The 21,787-nt window shown below is 52.6% G+C and overlaps 1 protein-coding gene across 1 annotated transcript; it reads left to right on the forward strand.

Annotated features, from left to right (window-relative positions):
* The first annotated feature begins 816 nt into the window (after positions 1–816).
* On the forward strand, positions 817–21,563 carry BMF (Bcl2 modifying factor). The gene is made up of 5 exons (XM_044229591.1): positions 817–847; positions 1,234–1,361; positions 3,537–3,833; positions 5,273–5,433; positions 17,512–21,563. The coding sequence occupies exons 3-5, from the start codon at positions 3,542–3,544 to the stop codon at positions 17,611–17,613; spliced, it is 555 nt and encodes a 184-aa protein (XP_044085526.1). The 5' UTR covers positions 817–847; positions 1,234–1,361; positions 3,537–3,541; the 3' UTR covers positions 17,614–21,563.
* Positions 21,564–21,787: the final 224 nt, after the last annotated feature.

The raw sequence follows: 21,787 nt of genomic DNA on the forward strand, positions 1-21,787 counted from the left end.
GGAGACTCCTTTACTGATAGTACGCGATCTTCAGGACACATCTCTGGATGCTGCCATAAACAGGATGGGTGTCAGCTGCTCAAGCAGCCCCTGCATTTTTTATCTTTCCTCTCCTCAGCCAGATACTTATTCTGTTAGTGTCCACGCCCACTCAAGAAGAGGACATGAGATTCACTTCGGATGTGTTTGATCTGAATGTCACTCAGTAACGGCGCCAGACGCACGTGTTCTCACGCTTCCTACAGATTTGCGCCTGGAGTTTATTTCCGACGCGCTAAGCAGGCGGGAGGGTGCTTTGCCACCAGGCCAGGATCCCCAAGGGCCCGCACCTTGCACTAGGTGGACGCCGCCAGCCGCGTCTAATGCTTCCGGACTCCTCCTCCCCTCCCTTTCTGGACGCTCCGTAATTATTCGGTCCATTCCGGAGAAAGAAAAGACAAAAGTCACTTTGGCGCCCCCTCTCTCCCTTCTGTTAGGACTCAGGGACTCTCGGCCGCTTCCCGAGCTTGCATTTGGAACAGAATCTGCGCGGACTAAAGCGCTCCAATTGCGTTTCTGACGGAAGCCGGAATTTCACTCGGCCCCTTGCAACGTTTCCAAGGGAAGGTTCGTACATTCGTGACAGTCCCTGGCAGCCGCCCAGCCCGGGACTTGGGGCTCCACTTGCCATTGGCCAGCCGTGGGCGTGACGCGCAGGAGGCGGGGCCTCATCAGCTGTTTGCGGGATGCCCCGAGCGGGCGTATTTTGGAAACAATACCGCGCGGTGCACAGTGGCCTCCTCCCGCGCCAGCCAGGCAGCTGCCGCCGCCGCCCCTGCCCGCGCCTCCCGCCACCCGCCTCAGCCCGGTGAGCGCGCGGGAGGCCGGGGACCGGGCGGAGTTGGATCGCACCTCCTCGGGGAAGTGGGGAGAGGAGTCGTGCTGCGCATGGGGGCCCGGGAAGGGTTGGGCTGCAGGCGTATGGGGTGACCATGAAGGACTGGAGCGCTGGGGTGCGGGAACGGGGTGCAGAACCCTCATCTAGGTGCAGTGCTCCACGAGGGAACTTGGGGGTAGCAGCATTCCAGACAACAAGGAGTTGGGTCCAGGTGGGCAGAGGAACCTGCGGTTCACTGCTGAGCAGACCTGGGCTCCCGAGAATGACCGGGCCTCTGGATCTGACTTTGGGGTAGGACAGGGAGTTGTGGGGCGGCCAGCCTCCGTGCGGAGTCTGAAGGCTCTTCTCCTTAACAGCTGGGCTCTTTCCCTCCTTCCCAATTGCGTCTGGGCGCCAAGCCCCTGAGTGCTCGTCACGCTGGACCCTGGCGCGGAGCCCTGGCATCACGATTCGGAGGCTGAGACTCTCTCCTGGAGTCACCCAGGTCTGCTGTGTGTCGTGTGGGTGCGTGTGTATGCATGTATGTGTGCGTTCCCAGATTTTAACTCCTATAGAGGTTCAGAGTGCCTGGCTCCTGTCTTCTTCTGGGAGGAGGAGTCTTAAGTTCAGCATCCTTGTTACAGCCGTTGGGGGCTGGAATGGCTCCAGCGGGCTTTGGTTCCCCTTGCTAGGAATAAAGCCTTCCCAGGCTGTGCTCTCAAGAAGTGTGCTCCTCCTACCAGTTTGGACATGACCGCCTCAGCTCAGGCAAAGGGGAGAAGTGGGTCTCCTTGCCCTACCCCAGTTTACCTTTGACTTTGCCCAGGACCCTTTGGGAGGCTCCCGCCTACAGAAGAGCCACCTGCAGATCCTGTGGAGAATGGGTAGGGTCTTCAGGGCTTGCAGAGACACCCCTATGGCTACATTTACCCCACAGTCCAGTCCAGTCCAGTCCAGGCAAGGGCTGAACTTTGGGACTTTGCTGGGAGGGGGAGGGGGAGGTGACAGGCTTCAAAGGAAAAACCAAGACAATGACTGCTGCTTGTGATTCGCTTTGGTGGGCCCCTTTTTAGGCTGGGATTGCCAGCTTGCAGAGAAAAGGCTGAAGGGCAGGAGGGGAGCCCCTGCCAGGTAACTGGCAAGACAGCTCTTGGTCTTTTTAACCGGAAACTTCGTTTCTTGGTGCTGATGAGCTGAAGATCTCCTCCCCTCTTTTGGGAAACACTTTCCAAAGAACACCATGTGCCTGTTTTGCCATCCCAGCCAGCGTCTCCTCACTCACCAGGGAAGAGGGGAGAGATGGGATCAGAGATAGCTCACGGGCTTGTTGGGATGGAGAGAGGGTTGAAGCAAGCACCTCAGAGACAGCTTGAATTTAGGGAAGCCAAGATTCTGAATTTAAGTGAGATTCCTTTAAGTACTTTACCAACCCACAGACCATTTGGCTTGTTCTTCAAAGGCAAGGGACTGGGAGACAGAATTCCCATGGGCTCTCTAATTGAATCTGGCAGCGACAAACAGTATCTCTATATCCTTAACCATTCAGGTAGCTGCTGCTTCTGTTGCCCCAGGGACCGTAACAGAGTGTGTGTGTGTGTGTGTGTGTGTGTGTGTGTGTGTAGCTGTGTTGGGAACTCAAGATGCTGGGTGGCTCCCAGCTCATATTTCCAAAAGCCGTCAGGTGGAGCAAGAGGAACTTCTTTATCACCAAGAAACTCCTCTCGACAACCTGAGTAGTATAGAGGCAGTGAGTGAGGTCACAGAAAGAGGGCTGAATTTCACTTCCTTCTGTGAGGAAGGTTATACCAGTCTCAGGTTCAGCGCTGACAGGAATGGTAGGCTGTAGGGAAAGAAGATTGAAGTCATGGGCCCTAGTGAGTAGGCTGAGCTGGGGGAGGCTGGCCTCACTGCCCGGTGTTGGACCTCCCCTCTAGGCCAAGCTGCTGCTGTGCTGGGAGGGCAGTGACTAACTTGGGTCTTTCTGCCCTCTCTTCCAGGACACAGGCTTACCACACCGTGGAGCCTGTTTGTTGTGTTGAGCAAGCAGGGGGTGGAGACCAGAGTAGATGGGCAGCTGGGCGGGGCTTAGTGGGTTTGGAGGGAACCCCGGACAGCCCTAGGATTGCTGGCTTTTGTTTTTTTGCTGCCCAGCCAGAGCTCAGCTCAGACTGAGATGAGGGCTTGGGTGGTTACTCTTCAGGGAAGTGAGTGAGTGAGAGTGTGTGTGTGTGTGTGTGTGTGTGTGTGTGTTGTGAGCGTGGTGTGTCCTGCCCGTCACAGCACCCTCTGCCCTCCCACAGCCACTCACAGGGTCTAGTCTTGTTGACATTTCCCCAGGTGTCCTGCATGCTTGGAGCAGTTGATCATACCCCTGCTATTGCTCAGAGTCAACAGCAGTTAGACTTCGTGACCCGAACCAGCCTGGGTCAGAAGAAAAGGCCCGGGGCGGGGGTGGCTCTGGGAGGGCCCAGGGCTGAGGTATGGCGCACCCTTGGACATGAGGCCGCACCCTTGGATATGAGGCCGTGGTAGTACTTTATCACCGGTTGTCTGTCCTCAGTACCTGGCCCCACTTCCCCAGATAAGAAGGGGAAGCAGGAAAGAAGAAAGGGGAGGAGAATCCTTCAGGCTTGGCCCAGGGAGGAGCAGCATCCCAGAGGCCTGCCTTGCACCCTCACAGGGGAGATGGAGCCGCCTCAGTGTGTGGAGGAGCTGGAGGATGATGTGTTCCAGCCAGAGGATGGGGAGCCGGGGACCCAGCCTGGGAGCTTGCTCTCTGCTGACCTGTTTGCCCAGAGCCAGCTGGACTGCCCGCTTAGCCGTCTGCATCTCTTCCCTCTCACTCACTGCTGTGGCCCTGGGCTTCGACCCACCAGCCAGGAGGACAAGGCCACCCAGACCCTCAGTCCGGCCTCCCCGAGTCAGGGTGTCATGCTGCCTTGTGGGGTGACCGAAGAACCCCAGCGACTCTTTTATGGTGAGTGCTCTTAGCCTCAAGACTCCTCCCATAGAGACTGGGGGAAAAGAGGGGACTTCCCCTCCTCAGACCTGCACTTTGTTATTTCCTTCCCCAAATTGAACAACAGGGGCTATGGATTCCTTGACTCTTGTCACTCTGCTTCTCTGCTTGGTATTGCTTTTCACCTGTGCTCCTCGGGCACCAAGAAAGGCAAGTGGCGATGCCATCATTTCTGCCTTTTTGTCCCTTTCTGCAGGGATCTTTGGGGTCATGGTGTCTTTTGGGGTTGGAGAGAGGGTACCTAGGCCTTGAGCTTGACATCCTTTTGTGTTCCTGAGAGTGATATGTCTTCCATACATTGGCCAATGTGGCCCCAGAGAAGGTTGGGGGATCTGTGACTCGCTGATGACACTGAAGGGAAAAACCCAGTCCTTCCTGGAAGGGAAGGTTCCTGAAGGCAGAAGGTGTCACTTGGGACTTTCTGTGCTTGGAAGGGGAACTAGAGAAAGAGGTTAGGCTTGCTGGGGCTCAATGCCAGCACAAGAACAGTTTGCAAGGCTCAATCAGACAAGACCCCTTCATTTGTGGGCTTAAGTGGTTTGTTTTATGAGTAACGTGCCCTCCTCTGGTGAAGGAACAGGGTCAGACACTCAGTCCACTTTCTTCTTTTAGCACAATAGCTTACGGAGGGAGGGGAAAGGTTCGGAGGCTGTCTTGCTAGGTCTGAGGGAGCCTATCAAGGAGACGCTGCAGTTATTCCCAAGGGAGCTGCCCAGTAGTTCTTTGGGGAGGCGGGGAAGATGGATACGGCGGGCTGCAGGGAAGAGGGAACAGAGGGAGGAGGCGGGCGGGCACCCCTAGCGGCAGCTCGCTTGCCAGCATTTGGGTAGGGCGCAGCACTGGTCTCGAGGTCTTGCGGTCTGGCCTGGGGCTCCTCCAGAGAGGAACTTGGCTATTCAGTGGGTCTGAGGAGTTTTCTCTCCGTAGTTTTAGCACCACTGTCCAGAGCTTCAGGACCTGGGACCAGCCAGGAGGAAAAAGTGAAGGCACATTTTGGTTTTCTCTTTCTCCTGCCTTGCTTTGCTCAACCCAGGAACTCTGGAGAGCTGCCTCCGGAGCTTTTCCAGAGAAGAGCTTCAACCTGCTACTGCATGAAAAATAAATTGTGGTCCAGCATAGTTTGGTAAATAAAGACAGAAGGCTGGCGGGCTCCCACACACATAGTAGTCCTTTTGCCCTGGCCCTTCCTGGGAGTGGAGAAAGCTAGGACCTTTCCCTCCCTCTGAGTATCAGCTTTTAGATGCTTGGGCAGCAGGCAGGTCGGGCTGTCCACATCTGGAAGTGTGTCTGATCAAGGCCTCAGGCCCCCAGCCCCAAGCCTCAGTCAGGAGTGGTAGGCACAGGGTGGATGGTGCAGTTGTGGAGAACGCTGAGATGTGGGCCCTCTGTCTTTGCAGGCAACGCTGGCTACCGGCTCCCTCTCCCTGCCAGCTTCCCTGCAGGCTTGCCCCTCGGGGACCAGCCCCCTGAAGGGCAGTGGCAGCATCGAGCAGAGGTACAGATTGCCCGAAAGCTTCAGTGCATTGCAGACCAGTTCCATCGACTTCACATGCAGCAAGTAGGCATGGGGCCTTGGGGCAGGGTGGGGGGGAGAGTCTGCTGGGACTGGGGCCTAGGACCTGCCTCAGCAACTCTGCCAGGCCTCATGGAGATGGTACCAGAGTTTTGGCCATGGCCAGTGTGAGTCCCATGAACCAGCTGGGCCCAATGGGCTGAGCACTCTTGCCATCTCTGAGCTCCAGGTTGGTTCTTTGTCCTCTCTGAGCTCAGGCTTCTAAGAGCGGTTTGTCCAGCGGTTTGTCAGGAAGTGCTACCATCTCTCCTGGGGAAACGGGGTGGCTTTCTGCAGCCAGCCTTGTGTGACGCAGTGTGTCTGCTGGAGGCCAGGTTGGGAGACTGTCCCTCCCACACCCAAGGGGAAGATTTTCAGGCTGCTGCAGTGCAGACAGACAGTCGGACAGTTGGTGGGGGGGGTGCCTGACTTGAGGTGCGGTGGGAACCAGGTAACCAAGGCCAACCAAGGCTGAGGGATGGGCTTGAATGGGGGAAAGTGGTGGAACCGGTTGTAACCTGACACTTTCCAGCTGGGGAGGCTGCTCCTCATTGTCTCTGTCTGGGAACGCGGACCTGGGACTCTGGAGAGCAGTACCTCGGAGAGTCTCTCCAGATTGGCGGCCGGGGCACTTGGCCGGCAGCCTGGCACTGGCCCCGCCGGGGTGGAGCATCGCGTGTCTGCCGAGCATGTGGCAGTCCATCAACAAAGGCGGCGGCTGGCAGGCTCGTGCTGGGGGAGCCCTCCGTGCCATGGCTGGAGGCTGCCCCACTCTGCAGCCAACCGCTGTCTGGGCCAGCCTCGGGGCACTTAACCCTTCCTCTCTGGGCTGGCTTTCTGGATGGCTGCCAAGGCAGGGAGGGGGCCCAAGGCTGAATTCGTGCTTGGACAACCACCACAGAAGCAAAGGCACGCCACCTGGAGAGGAACACAATCCCTGCCTCGGTGGCCGTCCTGGCTAGTGGGTTGTGTGTTTGTGTGTATGTGTCTGGAGTCAAGAGAATGAATAACTCATCACGATTGGGCAGACCCTGAGTTTAGATGGGTAACTTTAGGTGATCAGAGTGGGTTTGACTAAAAGGTCAAACCATTACCAACGCCAAGGGAGAGTTATCTTTTGGCCACCTGAGAACAGACCATTGTGGGGGTTACATATGGTTAACGCCTTCTGCCAAGGAGTTCTGAGGGAAATCTGGGGCTAAACCTGGTCCTGGCTGGCTCTCCCAGTCCCTTAGTGATCACCCTATGCTTAGGTGATAAGGCAGCCTAGCTTCCTCGGTTGGCTCCTCTCTCCAGTCCCTAGTCCCTCCTTTGTTTTCTGGAAACATGGCTTCGAATCTCCTCTTCATTCCATGTGTGGGCTCACTGATTCTGGATTTACGTCTCTTGGCCTCCTCCCTCCCCCATTCACTCTAGCCTGGTTGTACAGGCCTGTGGTTGAGACTAGCTCAAAGCTTCCAGTCCCCATGCTGGAGCTGCTGGAGGGCACAGCGGCTGTGGTTCTCCCAGATCCATCTAGAGGGCTGTCATTCCCAATAGACCTGATCTCTCTCAACAGTTGTTTCCCAGAATATTCGTACATCCATTGGTGAGCCCTCCATAGGCTTGGAAGCAGGCTGGGAAGACAGGACTAGAACATAGCCCAGCGCCCTTTCTTGATGACTCAGTCCTGAATGGGAGGAGGCAGCCCTCATTTGAAGAGCTGACCTGCTCTTTGCTGCTTGGCACCATTTCCCCCAGTCCCGGGCTCCCTTTTTGAGGGTATCTTTCAAGCTATCAGCTAGAGCTATCCCAGCCTGGGAGGAGGGGGCAGAGCAGCAGCCAAAGGAGAAGCACAGAGAATCTCCCCTGTGGTGGTCTACACCTCACCCCTGCTGGCTCCTGAGTTCCCTGTGTCCCTTACCTTCCTGCCTGCTGTCTACTCCTGTCTCACAGTCTCAGGAGGCCTGTTGGCTAAGCCTTTCTAGCCCAGAGCCAGTTTTACCAAATTTTCCATTACAGAGAACCAGGCTTTTTGTCTGTGGAATCCTCTTGCTTTTAACCCTGTCCTCCCCCACTAACCCTGCTCACAGACCTTCTCCAGGAGCTCATCCTGCAGGAAGGGCTAGGATAATGGCCACAGGCTACTGGCATGCAGAGGAACTTTCAGCAGCTAGCTTTAAGAAGTAAGTCATTTTCTGACCCTGATTATGACATAAACCACAGTCTAATATTTCATATCTAGAAAGTACTGTTGTGGCTCCTATATCCTTTTCTTTTCTTTTCCTAGTCCCTTCCTCTGCAGGCAGGGACACCGAGGTGCTAGGAAGAAAGTGGTTTAGGATTAAGTCTCTAGGCTTTGAGTCCAAAATCCCAAAGCCCAGTTTTAAACACCACCAGCTCTACCACCCGCTAGCCATCAGGAAGGCCCTTGACCTTGTGAACTCTAGCTCCTCTGTAAATTAGAGCTAACACCCCAGAACATTATCGTGAAGATTAAGTGAGAAAATACTACTGAAAGTTCCAGGTGTAACACAGTAGGTATTCTTTAATGTGGGTCTCCTATTGTCTGTTTGGAAGCCTGATCATCCCTCATATTTGTTCTTATCGGTTCACTGTGCATTTCCCATGCTTCCCGTCAGGCTGCTCCTTAGCAGCACTGCCTTGCCTGAGCTCCCCCCCACCTGCCCTGCACAGAGAAATCAGTGTCCAAGCTGTTCACTTGTGGGCCTTGGCCTTGTATATTTCTCTTTAAAGAAGGATGGTCATCCCCTGTCGTTAGAGGCTGAGTTTAGGGAGCCAGGAAACACAATCCAAGAGCCAGTAAGGTGTTGAGAGGGCTTGGCTATTTCCTTTCTCCTCAGACCTGGGATGGTGTCCCAGGGCCAGAAAATGGCCATTGGTCCCTGAGTCCGGTAGGGATTGTGAGTGTCTGCTTTTGGTCCCTAGTTATGGACCTCAGTTACTCTTTTTCTGTGTCAGGGGAAGACTTCTTCCTAGGAGATGTGGAGCCAAGGGGGTGTGGTGGGGTACTGTGGTGGGGTAGTGCATTGTAGGATGGCATTATAGCAAACCGAGTACACCAGCATGACCCCCAATTCAAAATGTTGCAGATACCACCATTGGATGTTGGACCTCAATTTTTTGCCAGCCACATACTTAGTGATCAGTTCAGGCTGGCTCCTCTGGGGGAAAGGCAAGAATTTGAAGACAGAAGATCAATGTCCGTGAGGTGATTTTTGTTGGTTCTGTGGGTCTCCAAAGCAACAAGAGAGTCAGAGGCTGAGCGCTTTGAGATGAAAGCCCTTCCCAACCCATCTTCCCTTGATGGGGTTGGGAATGGAGTGTTCCCCTCTTTTTTTTATATATACATTTTATTTGTTTATTTTAGAGAGAGAAAGAGTAGAGGGGCAGTGGTAGAGGGAGAGGGACAAGAAGACTCTGCTCTGGGCACCAAGCCCAATGTAGGGCTCAGTCTCATGACCCGAGATCATGACCTGAGCCGAAATCAAGAGTCGGACACTCATCTGACTGAGCCACCCAGATGCCCCTGGAATGTTCTCCTCTTTGTTCCTCTGCAGCGGGTGACCTGTGGTGATCTGCTGATCACAGCCTACCTTCACTCAGGCTCTGTGAAGGCACCCTGGTATTTCTGTGTCTGTCCAGCTTCTACAGTGAAGAGCAGGTGCAAGTTTGCTTCCTCACTGTGTTTCTGGGTTGCTCGGGTCAGAAGGTGTGGGTTCTAGAAACTCCATTCCCCTTGCCATGGTCTCCTCCAACATGGGCCTAAGAATGGACAGTAGCTGCTATCCCCTCCTCTTAGAAATGTCTCCTATCCCAATGGCACCATCTTGAAATTCATGGGGCAATGTTAAGAAGCCAAGAATCCTCAAAAAAAAAAAAAAAAAAAGCCATTGTAGACCATTGAGTGAGCAAAGCTACAAGAACATTGGAATTCTTTGAGTTGGAAATGACATTTTCACTTGGACCAGGAGTGGCTTCATTCTGAATAGTCAGATTTGGAAATTCCCTGAGTAGTAATTAGACTTTCTGGAAAATGAAATCTGAGGAAAACGTTAGCCACTCACTAAAAACTATTTTTTGTGGCAATATCACAGAAAGGATCCTAGACTTAAAGGCAGATCTGGGTTCAAATTTCCACCTCTGTCACTTATGAGTTCTCTGTCTACAGGCAAATCATTTAACTTCTCTGAGCCTCAATTTCTAATAGTTACCTAGCAGAGCAGATATAAAAGCCTAGTGGAGATTATAACATATATAACTATTAAGGTGTGGGCAGCTTAACACTTGGAGAAATGTGCCAAAATATAATTTTAGGATTTTGCTTGGACCTGCCTTTATAGTTCTTAGGGAGCTTGCTTGGAAGTTGTACCCTGAGTGGTGTTTACATCTGCCAACAGCCTGGATCCTTTGTTTAGGGGGCCCTTGACTGCTTCCTGACTCTTTGGGCTCCCTTCCTTGTTGCTGAGTGGTTTTGGGGGCTCAGACTGTGGCTAATGAGGTTGTTCAGGCCCTAGAAGTGGCAGCCCTGGGCAGGAGCCCCAGAGATTCACGTCAGTGTAAGAAGGTCCCTGTGGGGCCAGCCTCTGTTCCAGCAGTGGGAGTTCTACCTAGGAGGGTGCCTGGGGAAGAGTGAGGCTGGGGGAGGGGTTGTGGAGGGCCGCTGTGCGTGAGAGCCAGGCCTGGGCTTGGGGGCCCTGTGTTTGCTCTGTGGCTGGCTCTGTTTATATCGCTCACTATATTTAGCTTCTGAGTCATCAGCGTGGCTGACTGGAGGCCGAGTTCCCCACACAACTTTGCACCTGACTACTCTCTCTTCCAGGAGAGGGGCCTTGTAGTTCCGGATAGTTCATTCCCTCCTCACCAAGCTAGGCCTTGGGGATGGGAGTGGGTTTTGTTTTGTTTTGTTTTTTTCTCCTTAGGGGAGAAGGGGGGTGATGGGAGGAGGAGTTGAGAGAGGCACTAGAAAAGAAGGATGAAGAAAGCCTTCTTGTTTGTCTTTTGATCGTGTCTGGTAACTGAGAGGGCATGTTCCATGACCAGAATGAGAGCAGTCAGTATATGTGGTAGGGAGGAGGGTCCAGCATTCGTCCATGCTTAGCTTACCTTGTCCTGGCTAGGGAACTGACCCTGGGCAGGACAAGAACAACCAGCTGCCAAGGCCCTGACTTGGGAGTCAGAGCTTTGGGGGCTCCTTTTCCACAGTCTTGGAGCCCCATGGCAGATCTGCCGCTCCTCAATCTCCGGTCTCCTTTACCTTCCACCAGAGCACACACACCAGGATTCCTTCCTGAGTTCTGAAGAAGTTGTCCAGTAGCTCGGTGGAGCAATTGTCAGGCTGATGGAGCCAGAGCCATCCCTGTGGGAGGTTGGGGAAGGGCCCCAGGAGTTCTAGCCTTCAGAGGCTCTGAAGATATGGTTGGTGCACACAGCCCTGTCTCCCAGCACCCCGTGGCTGGAGCCAGTGGCCTGCCGTTGCATTAGAGGAAACCGTCCTGTCTTCCACTGACACCCAGCCGGCCCTGAGCTACCCTTTCTTCCCTGAGAAAGAGATGGGTGTTACCATCATGGCAGCCAGTGGCCTCCAGGTCCTGTTAGCACTGCTGGCTGCCCTGAGGAAGCTCTTGGCCAGGGATATATTTTTTTTTTCTTTTCCATTTTGCCACATCACTTGTTCCTCTAGCATCTGGGTCAGAAGCCTTTCAGTGGGCCACTGAAACAAGAGGCTGCCCTGTGAGTTTCAGAATCCCTTGCTCAGCTTGGCAGCCTGGAATTCTAAGCCCAGCAGCCTCTAGCTGTCTTGGCCCATCTCAGAGTGAAAAGTCAGGGATTTCCCTAGGACTTCATAAGTCTGTTTAGAAGTTAGCACTCCTGGGGCAGGCGCTCTGAGGGAGAAGATGTTGAGGGAATCTCTCAGCGAGGTTAAGTGGAGCACAGGTTTCCTTGTCCTCCCCACGGGAAATGATCTGCTCCTAGCAGTAACCAGGCACATTGCTTTACGTGGATGTCTCTCATTAGATCACCACAGTAATCTCATGCCTCTGGATCCTGTTATCCCCATTTTGTAGGACACTGAGGCACACAGAGGAGACAGCATGCCCAAGTTATGCCCTAAGTGGCTATGCTAAGAGCCATGCGGATCTGACTGATCCTCAAACTTTGGTCTTCCCACAACCCGTCTCTGCTTCCAGGCACCCCCTGGAAGATAGGAGCATGAGGGAGCACCCACTCACTGCCCTGACCTGCCTCTGTCTCCCATAAAACTTACTTCTGTGCTCTTCTTGCCTTCCGTTCAGACTGTAAGATAATTGAGGACAGTTGACATCTTGCTCCTCTTTGTATCCTTCGTTAGTCTTAGCTTGGGTCCTTGATAAAAGTGCTTATTTGGGTACTTGATAAGAGCTTGCTGAATTGAACAAAAACATCTTCTCAACTTCTTTCAAGTGGAATATTCCTGACTTCTCTCTTATCTCTGTGTTCCTGTTCTCGGTGGTGAGACTTTCTCCCTCAGCCTCGGCCAGGGTGGGTTTGGACTAGGATGGCTAAGGGAAAGGGGCGGGAAAACAACTCCCTGCAAAACAGGGGATAGGAAATTCTTCATTTGAAAGAAACCAAGTGTAGTTTCAGAACATGATCTGAAGTTATAATTTCAGAGCAGTTTCTGCTTTATTTCTGTTTGATTTTCAGTTAGCTCTGCCTCTGGAAGGTTTATTTTTTTCTGGTCTACAGCATCCTTACTAAATAGTTAATGATCTGGAAACAATGTCTTTAAACATATTAGGGGAGTGGCTCAGTGACTATTCTCTTTGAAGAGTTAGAGCTACTTGCCATGATGTGAATGAACACACTGTAACACTTGGCTGGAAAAACCTAACTCGGAGTCAAAAGTCAGAATAACCTCCCCCTCATCTAACGTGCTTGGGGGAATGTTTCTGAGCCTTTACCTCCCCATCTGTACAATGGGATCGACAGAACGTGTACTTCCTGTGTTCCAGATCTTTGTGAAGGGAAATAGGAAGATAGGAAGGTATGAAATATTGTAAATTGCTGTCTGTTTTTGGTAAACTGGCAGGGTTCTTTTTAAGCCTGGCCACAGTGTAGGCTTGCTCTTTGCTCTAGTTCTTCGGGGGTGAATTAGCTTTCGCTGGAGCATCTGGAACACGGGTGACACACAAAAGCCCCCAGAAGGTGTGAATTGGATCCAAGGGGAGAGAGGCAAAGGGAGATTCTTATCCAGTGAAGGGAGGGAACACTCTTTGTGCTGAGGGTAGAGGCCACGTGGGATGGAACAGAGTTTGATTTGTGTAATCCAACCTTGTCGGACACCACAGCCAGCTCTTTAAAACAAAACAAAACAAAACAAAAAAAAAAGAAAAAGAAAAAGAAGAAGAAAAAAAAGCCTTTTACTAGTTGGGCCTCTCCCTAGGCAAGAGGCCGATCCTATCACATCAAGTACATCTTTAGACATGGCCAGACATCAGTCGTTGCTGGCCTCAGACAAGTGGGTTATCTTGCAGGGCTGACTTTTCTGTAGTTGGCCCAGTGTACTCTTGATGAGTACCTACTGTGTGCCCCTGCATGCTCCCTGTTACACAGGATGTGTGGCTGTCTATTCAGTTGCCATGCCTTGTACACAGTGGGGGTGACTCGAGCCCTTGTTAGCTGGATCACCTTTGTGCCCTGACCATAGCAAGAAAGTGGGATGGAGAAAGAAGAGCCTGAGGTCTCCAATGCCTGTCTGTGCTCTCTTAACTGAAGAGGATACTTTTTTTTTTTTTTTTTTGAAGATTTTATTTTTTTGTTTGACAGAATCAACGAGAGAGGGAACACAAGCAGGGGAAGTGGGAGAGGGAGAAGCAGGCCTCCCACTGAGCAGGGAGCCCTACTAGGAGCTTGATCCCAACATCCCGAGGTCATGACCTGAGCTGAAGGCAGACGCTTAATGACTGAGGCACCCAGGTGCCCGTGAAGAGGATACTCTTTTCCACCATGTCGGATCCCATTCTCTTGGGGCATTCACCTCTATTTTTCCCCCATGCCTTGGTCCTACCCTCTCAACTCTCAGTTGGAGGCCTTCTGGTGTAACCTTCAGTTCCCAGCAATTTCCCATCCCCTGTACCTCAACCTCCTGATCCCGAAGGGCACCCTGACTCTGCATTCCTAGAACCCCCACTTTTTGCAGGTTCCCAGACTTAGAAAGCTGCTCAAGCTGAGTCTAGGAGAGTTGGGCACTGCTTGGGGGGTTTGCACTCCCTGAGCTCAGGTTCTGTGCCCCGTGCTTTGCCAAGCACCTAAGCATCGAGGCCAAGCCTACTCTTTCCTGTTTCCCTCCTCCTCCCCTGTTCCTCTGCACCTTCTGCTAGAAGCATCCATGTTCCGTGGCGATTGGGTGTCTTTGTGTACCTCATCCTGTTCACTGAATGTTGATTTCCTTCCTCCTTACTGTTTCTCTCATCGGCCTCCCTTCATGTCCTTTTTCTTTCCTTTCTGGTCAGGCCCTTTTGTTTAATTTTTTTTTTTTCAATATTGTATTTATTGTTGTTTCTCGTAATCAGGGCATTTGTTGATAGTTTTGGTATGAGGCAGCTCGATTGAGAAAGAGGGCCTTTTGGGGGCTGTCCTGTGGCAAGAGAAGGCTGAGTGGAATTTGTGTGGCATCTGCTTGTGCCCAGAGCAGGGGCTCCTAAGGCTGAGGACCGGTTACCAGGCTGTGTGCTTGCAGGTCTCGTGGCTGCCGCACAGCCAGCTTGACTCCTGATGGGACAGCCTGGTCTCCCGGCCCAGCCAGACCCTCCAGTAGGCTGGCTGGATTCAGCCATTGGAGCTCGGAGTTGTAATCCTGAGGGTAATTGTGGATGACAGACTTCACATCACAAACCTTAGGGTTGGGAAGCACCTCAGTGGTTTCCAAATGCCTCTCTGTGGCCTGGCTGCCTCAGAACCACCTGGGCAGGGTTTACCTCGGGCTTGGCCAAGTCATCATTCTGATGGGAAGAGATCGAAAGAGACTGAGGGAAAAAAAAAAAAAAAAGACCCAGTCACAAAATATTTTCCTCTAGGCTCACAAGTGATTTTATTTTCTTCTCTCTCATTTCTTGTGTTTTCCAGTTTTTTCTACTGTTAACATGTATTACTTTGACGACTAAAATATACCATAAATGTTACTTCTGATTTTTAAAATGGCACCGTGGGGCGCCTGGCTGTCTCAGTCAGTGGAGCGTGTGACTCTTGATCTCTGGATCCTGAGTTCGAGCCCCATTGTAGGTATAGAAATTACTTTAAGAAAAAATAAAACCTTAAAAATAAATAAACAGATAAAATATTAAAATGTCACCCAGAGCACTTGTTCAACGTACAAATTCCTGGGCTGCTTCCCCAGAGATTCTGACCCAGTTGGTCTGGGTAGAACCCTGGGACTTCATATTTATAATAGCATGTCAGCAGATTCTGTGACGCGGTCAGGTTTGGGAACAACTGATCTCATACCGTGCCTGCATTTTTCCTATAAGGGAAGTGAGGACTCACAAACAGGCTGGTGGGAAGCCCCTGCCTACAGCCAGGTACTCTGATTCCTGGCCCAGGGAGCCTTCCTTGCTGATCCATGCACCCCAAGGCCTGTCACAGACAGATGCATGGGGTTTGGGTCCTTCCCAACGGTGGGCCTGTGTGGCCTGCCTTTGTCTCCCAACAAGACCAGAAGTGGGGTTGGCCCAGACCACATATCATAGAATTATGATCTCCCTTCCTTGGCTATTGGGCTATTTTGATGCAATTTAGAGAAGGGGAGGAGAGAGGGTCTGCTTTGGCATAAAGAAAAGTGTATGGTGGCACTCAGAGAATAATGATAATGGGTAAAGCCATTGCTCTAGGGCCAGTCCCGGCCACTTGGTAGCCTAGTAGCTGAGTTATTGAACTCTTTCAATGTTCTCATCTGTAAAATGGGGATGATGGTATAGAACAATCTCATAGGGCTGTTGAGAATGGCCAAACGAGTTTAATATGTCTCCAAGTCACTTTGGGATCTTGTTAAAAATGCACATTCCAATTCAGTAGATCCTCATTTCTAGTAAGTTCCCAGGGGATGGCAAGGCTGCTGGTCCACGGACCCCACTTTGAGAAGCAAGGATGTAGAACAGAACAGAGCCTGGCAGAATAGTACCTCAGTGTTACTATTCTTGTATGATTGTGGTTGTTATTGTTGCTTGGTCTTTTCAAACAGGCACCTGAGAGGACTTGGAATTCCAGCAGACGGGCCTCTCCGGGGACCAGTCTTTTCCTGGATTTTCCGCCGCATGACCTTTCCACCTGTCTTGGGCAGCAGCTGGGGGGGGGGGGGGAAGCAGGAGGAGGGGTGCCCTGCCCAGCTGCTGCAGGAAGGCCTGAGAGCCTTCAGGTTTTGCAGCTGAGTCCTTTTTCACGCTGCTTTACTCTAACCAGATTTTGTTAAGCCGGCTGTGTTTCCTCTTTTTACTCATCTTTGTTTACAAAACACAAGGAAGCCATCAGTCTCCTGCTGCAGTCTGCCAGGACTCCTCTGTGGCACACCCCGATTTCCCCTCCTGGCAGTGGCCTGGGCTCCAACTTTCTGGGTGGTTTTCCAGCCTCCCTTCCTCAGGGGCCAGGGGCTCGCTGTTGCCCCAGACAGAGAAGGGCATTCTGTACACCTGCCTCAGCATGGCCCTGACATCAGCCTCAGTCTGCAGGTCACCTCTCCTCACTTAGTGAGTGGCCCAGGGCCAGCTGGGGATGGGGGGGGGGGTTGGCAGGAACACAGAACCTGCACGGTTGCCTGGGGCAAAGTCCAGGAGGCCAAGGCCAGCTGCCCCCACAAAGCTCCAAGGGTGCAGGTGACCTGAGCTCACTTTCATTCTGCCCCTGACTTAGCCTGTCCTCTTCAGCGGAGAGGCAAGGGCTGGGGCAGTGGTTAAAGAGAGCACAAGGAGGGCCCAGCTCTGCTGTCAGTTCACCGGGAAGTTGCAGTGAGCCCGGTCCAGCCCGTGCTGGCTTCTTCCGGCATGCTGGCTTTTTATTCCCCTATCCACTGAGGACCCCGTGGAGAGGGCCCCAATCCAGTCCTCCTGCCCTGGCAGACAAAGAGAGAACAAAGACCGCCTCTTCCAGCACCCCAGTCCTCTCTGGTGGAGGGGGGAGGGGCTCCACTGGCCCCTGGGAAAGGGTACCTGTGTGGGCGGGGCCCCAGCCCTAGTCCTGCGAGCCCCTGACCCCTGACCTTTGCCCCCAGCTTCCCTGCCTGACAGTAGGACCTGGGATAACCTCCAGAGAGTAGTGTGCATTCTTTGTTTTTGTTTTGTTTTCAAGTATGTTCTTGCTTAACGTTTAATTGGCTCCAGTCAGTAGGAAAGTGCTCCAAGAGGGATTATTTATGGCTTACTGTCAAGAGCAGCTATAAAAAGGGCAGCAGCAAGCTGGAGATGCTGGGAAGGGAGGGCGGGCACACAAGTGTGTGTGTGTGTGTGTGTGTGTCTCTGTGTATGCGCGTGTTTGCACTGGATGAAATCAGATTTTTGCTGCCTCAGCAGTGTGGTTTAAATTGAAGATTAACCCTTTGACCTTCACAGTGTCAAATCACTTGCAGATGGAGGCTCCCCCCCTTTCCCCCTTGTTCTCTGTGTTACTTTGGAGTTGGGGGAGCGAGGGGGGCACCTCTTCTCTTTCTTTCTGAAGAAAGTTTGTTGTTCATGCAGCTGAGGTTTGAGGGGCTCAGGAGCCAATCTGATTAAAAGCAGCACTTGGCTAAACTCTGGAAAATCCAGCAAGCAGGGGAAAAAGTTTAATCCTCTTGTGCACAGTGCATAAAGAGCCTGGTCTTTTCTTTTTAATGTTAAAACTGCCATTGTTTTTGGAGAACTCCACTATCTCTCCCTCATCGCCACTCTTCTCATCACCCTCCTACTCCAATTCCCCCCTCCTCTCCCCAGTTTGCTGTCCTGATAGGATTAAAGTGCTGCCCCCAGACAACCTCGATCTAAACTTTTATTGGGAATGATAAGGACTTGGGGGTTGTGGAGGCTACAGGCTACTTTTAGGAATTAACTTCTTCTTTTTTTTTTTTTGCCTTTTCAGCACCAGCAAAACCAAAATCGGGTGTGGTGGCAGATCCTTCTCTTCCTACACAACCTTGCTTTGAACGCAGATGGGAACAGGAATGGGGCGGGTCCCAGGTGAGGCTGGGCCGCCCTCTTTGTCTGGGGCACCGCAGGAAGGACTTCAGCGAGGACTGACACTGTGTCCTGTGAAGTTGATTGTTGCTGTTTTGCATTTGCATTTGCCAAGTTTCTCTTCCGTGTACATAAGACATACCCTACACGGGACTTCTTTCCCCGTTCAGGACCTCGACCAGGAATGAGGGCCTTTGTCAAACACTGTTGAAGCGGAGGCTGATGGGTCTGTGGTGTGGGACCTCCCAAGGGCTCTGACAAGTCGAGTCTCAGTGAGTGGTTGTTAAAGATAACCAGGTAGTGATGTTCTCCAGCCAGTGGATGTACTTTTCCCACAGGGGCTTGGTTAAGAAATAGGAGACTGGATTAGACTCCTGGTCCCGCCAATGCTATCAGCCTTCCACCATGGACAGGCCCGAGATCTGCCAGTCACACTGCTTTCATTCCCCAGGGCCTCGGCCAGGGGCTTTCCAGCTGAGCATGGCAACTTCCACGAGGCCAGTCAGCCAGCTCCATACCTGGGTTCTCCTTTGGCCCAGCCAGTGCCAGCCCCAAGGGCTCAGGGATTCTGGCCCAGCCCCTGTCATCTCCTGCAGACCTCAGGGAGGGTTGGGTTTCTCCAAGGACCCCTCAAACGTGCCGCAAAATGAACCACACTTCTGGGTAGGCCTCGAGTCTTACTTGCTCCCGCTCAGAGAGGCCCAGCATTGGGCCCGAGGTGCTGGACCCCTGCTACCTCTGGCTGCCTGAGGATGGTTGGGTGTCCACCACGGATGAGCCAAATAGCCAAGGAACATGCCATAACGAGCAGCTTGTGCCTTTGTCAGCTCTTCTTTCAAAAGACCCAGCCAACAAACTGGTTTTCTCCCCTCTATCTGTGCACTCTGGGGCACGAAGGGCAGGATTACAGCGGAGCTGGGGAACGTGGGGGCCATCCCACCTGTGAAAACCAGCCCGAGAGGAACCCAGAGCCCTTGGTTTCCTTGGAAACAACATACCTCCTCCCGCTTCTCCCCATTCCTTTTCCACACCTAGTGGGATACAGGAAGAAGCCAGCTCCATGGCTTTGTCAGCTGAAATGTGTCTTTTAGAGTGACAGACAGTGGTTAGAGTGTGGAACCGTCAAAGCTGGGTACACATTTCCTGGCTTCCTTCAGCTTCCAGGGAGGCCAGAAGGGCGTGCTCTGGAGCTCAGTGGGCTCATAACTGCCTCTGAACTTCCCTTCTCAACCTGCTGTGGCACTAATGGAGAGAATTGAAAGCAGCCAAGCCGGCAGCTCTGATAGCAGATGCGGGGAATCTGAAAAGACACAGGGAATCTGTTAACCAGACACATAGAAATTAAATTATAATTTTTGCCTATGTAAAAAAGGGTAACATTGGTGCTAACATGAAGCAAGGCCCAAAGAAAAGGTGGCTTCCGTGGGCAGAGAAGACCTCAGGGCTACCCAAGGAAATCAGAGGAGTCCAAGTAGACTCAAATCTAAACAAGCCCAAGCTTCTCCAGTTCTACAGAGAGGAGGTCTTCAGGAAGCATTCATCTACTGGATGTACAGTTGGGCAGGTTGTTCACTGCATAAGGGCACCTGCAGAAGAAGATAATGGAAGCGAAAATTCAGCTCATGCTCTACCCTCCAGGCTATATGCCCTAGTTTGGAGCTATGTCTGCTCAGAAGAAGGGGTGCCTTTCCTAATTTGCACAAAGGTGCCATATGGGCTCCCAGTGGCCCTGAGGTGCAGGACCTCAGACTGTATATTAGCCTTTGTTTTCTTTTGCTTGGATGTTCTGGAGGTATTACCTCTTCTTGGCTAGAATTCTATTCTCAGGGTGTATACCATGGTTTGTCTGCTAAGAAGAAGGGTTCCTGCTTACAAGGAGGAGCCCAGGGAACAGGTGAAGACCAGCTCCGGGACACGCTGACTGCTGTGAAATCCAGCCTTCTTTGCGTGTCTCCGCTCTGTTTTTGGATGTGCATTGGACATGTGCCATTTTCCCCCTCTCCTGGACCAAGGCAGTGACAGGCTGCTGGTGTATTCCAAATGGCACACAAGAAAACCAGGATGATTTCTGCTGGCCACTTTGAACCCCACTTAGCGAACTTCCCACTGGAGCTGAGTGAGAGAACAAATATATGGTCTGGGGCCTCAGTGCAGAGGCAAAGCCATCAGCTTCAGAGATCTTGGCAGGCCCAGGTAAGATGTCCTGTGGCCTGCCCTAAGAAACTGAGCCCAGAGTTTGACAAGCCCACCTGAACACTGAGCCTGGGGCCAGGTGGACGGTGATCTGACTGCACTGTCTCCATCTTATGGGAAGCCAGGAACTAACTCACTGTCCTAAGCAAGCTGGGGCACAATTTAAAAACCCCCTCCTTCTCTCTTGCCCCCAAAACACACAGGAGGTAAACAGCCCCTGGAAGGAGAGAGGTTCCTCCTGGCTGGCTGGTTTTAATTGGCCTAGTGATCTAGACTGGCCCCTTCCCCCTCTGCCTGGTGACTTGGTCTGAACATTCCTCAAGTCCAGCCTCAGGAGCACATCCCTCCCTCTGGGCCCCCTTCCCTCATCTCTAGCCCCCACCCCCCACCCCCCATTCTCCCATCCCCCAGAGCTTGGCCGCCTCTAGTTAGGGGGTGGAGAATCAGATTTGGAGGGAGGGAGACTCTGACCCAGCTCCTGACCTGTAACCAGCTGAAGACTTGTGGAGTTTTTGTGGTTTGCTGAGGGTGAGGGGTGGGTGAGGGGCTGGAAACCTCCCTCTCATTATAGAAAAGCCCTGGAGGGAGGAAGCCTGATATTCAGCCCTTCTAACTCAGAACCCTAGAGTTTCTGGAAGCTGGTAGACAGAACTGGGAAGAGAACCCCCACCCCCAGGCCAGACATCTGACTCCCTTAGTGAGTTGGAGGACCTGGGGTGGCCTCTGCCTTTGCCTGCTTCAGATGTTGGGCTGCTGGAGAGCTGTCCCCATGGCCTTGCTTAGTGCAAGGGAGAGAAAGATCACCTCCCAGTGACCTCCCCAAGCCCTGAGGGGTGTGAGTCCGTTTCCAGAGCTTACCTTTCAGGCATTCTTCAAACACTCGGAGGGGCTCAACTGACTTGTCTCACTGTCCCCAGTGGCCCAGGCTCATCCAAGGGTGGTTCCAGCCTGGGCATAGAAGGCAGTGGGGGGGATGGGGGGTGCGCAGTATTATTTGGGATGGTCCAGCCACGGCCTCCAGTGGGGGCTGGGGAGCCACTGCGCCTGCCCCGGTCAGCAAGGAGCAAGCACACTGAGAGCTGGCAAGCTGGTGTCATTTGGAGGACTTGATGAAGAGGGGCTACGGAAAGTGGAGAGCAGCGAAAACAAAAAGACTTCTGCCTCCACTACTCTGCGGGGCTTTTGGGAATCAGCATTTAGCCCAGGCTACAAGAAGCTGCAAGGCCCTCTGGGTACAGGCAGATCCTTGGTGGGATGCTGGACCTTGGCTGGACTTGGTCCAGGAAGGGGTTAACTTGTCAGCCCTTTGAAGCCTCCTGGGCACACTGTGGGCAGGGAGCACCTCAGCCTGTGGGGACTTGGAGCTTCACAGGAATAACACAGAAAGCCAAGCTCTTCCACAGATAAGCCTCCCAGGCCATGGGAACTGGGAACCAGCAGCCGGGTCTTCCCCGCCCCGTCTCTGCACAAGTAGCCAGTGCCTCTCCCTGCTCTGTGAGCATTGCCCAGCGGGCCACCCCCTCCCTGGGTCCACAGGGACGTCAGGGGGAGACCCAGTGAGAATGTAGCATTTTGTTCAGCCCAGATTAGCTGTCCTGGGTTCTAGGCACTGCCTCTGGAGAGAGACAGGGAAAGAGAGGGAGGGGAATGGGGATCCATTAACCTGTATAGAATATTTGGCTTTCTGTTCTTCACATGCATGTATGTGTGTGTATACTCTCCCCCATCAATTGGTACAATTTTTAATAAAACTTTTAAAGCAAAGCTGGTCTTTCTTTTTCAAGGTGTGATAAAACTCCAAGGGGATCCCTTAGGGAATTAGAGACTCCTGACTTGTTTCCGGCTGCTGTTCTGAGTTAGCCCTAGGCTCCCTGCTTTTGTCAGGACTTCTTGTCCCCTCTGGGAGTGGAGAGGAGCTGTGCTGACCTCACAGTTAGCAGCACCGGAGAGGCTCCATGAGGTGGAAAGACTGGGGCTTTGAATCCAGA

Source organism: Neovison vison, chromosome 13 (genome assembly GCF_020171115.1).
Source record: "Neovison vison isolate M4711 chromosome 13, ASM_NN_V1, whole genome shotgun sequence".
In the NCBI taxonomy this organism is placed as follows: domain Eukaryota; kingdom Metazoa; phylum Chordata; class Mammalia; order Carnivora; family Mustelidae; genus Neogale; species Neogale vison.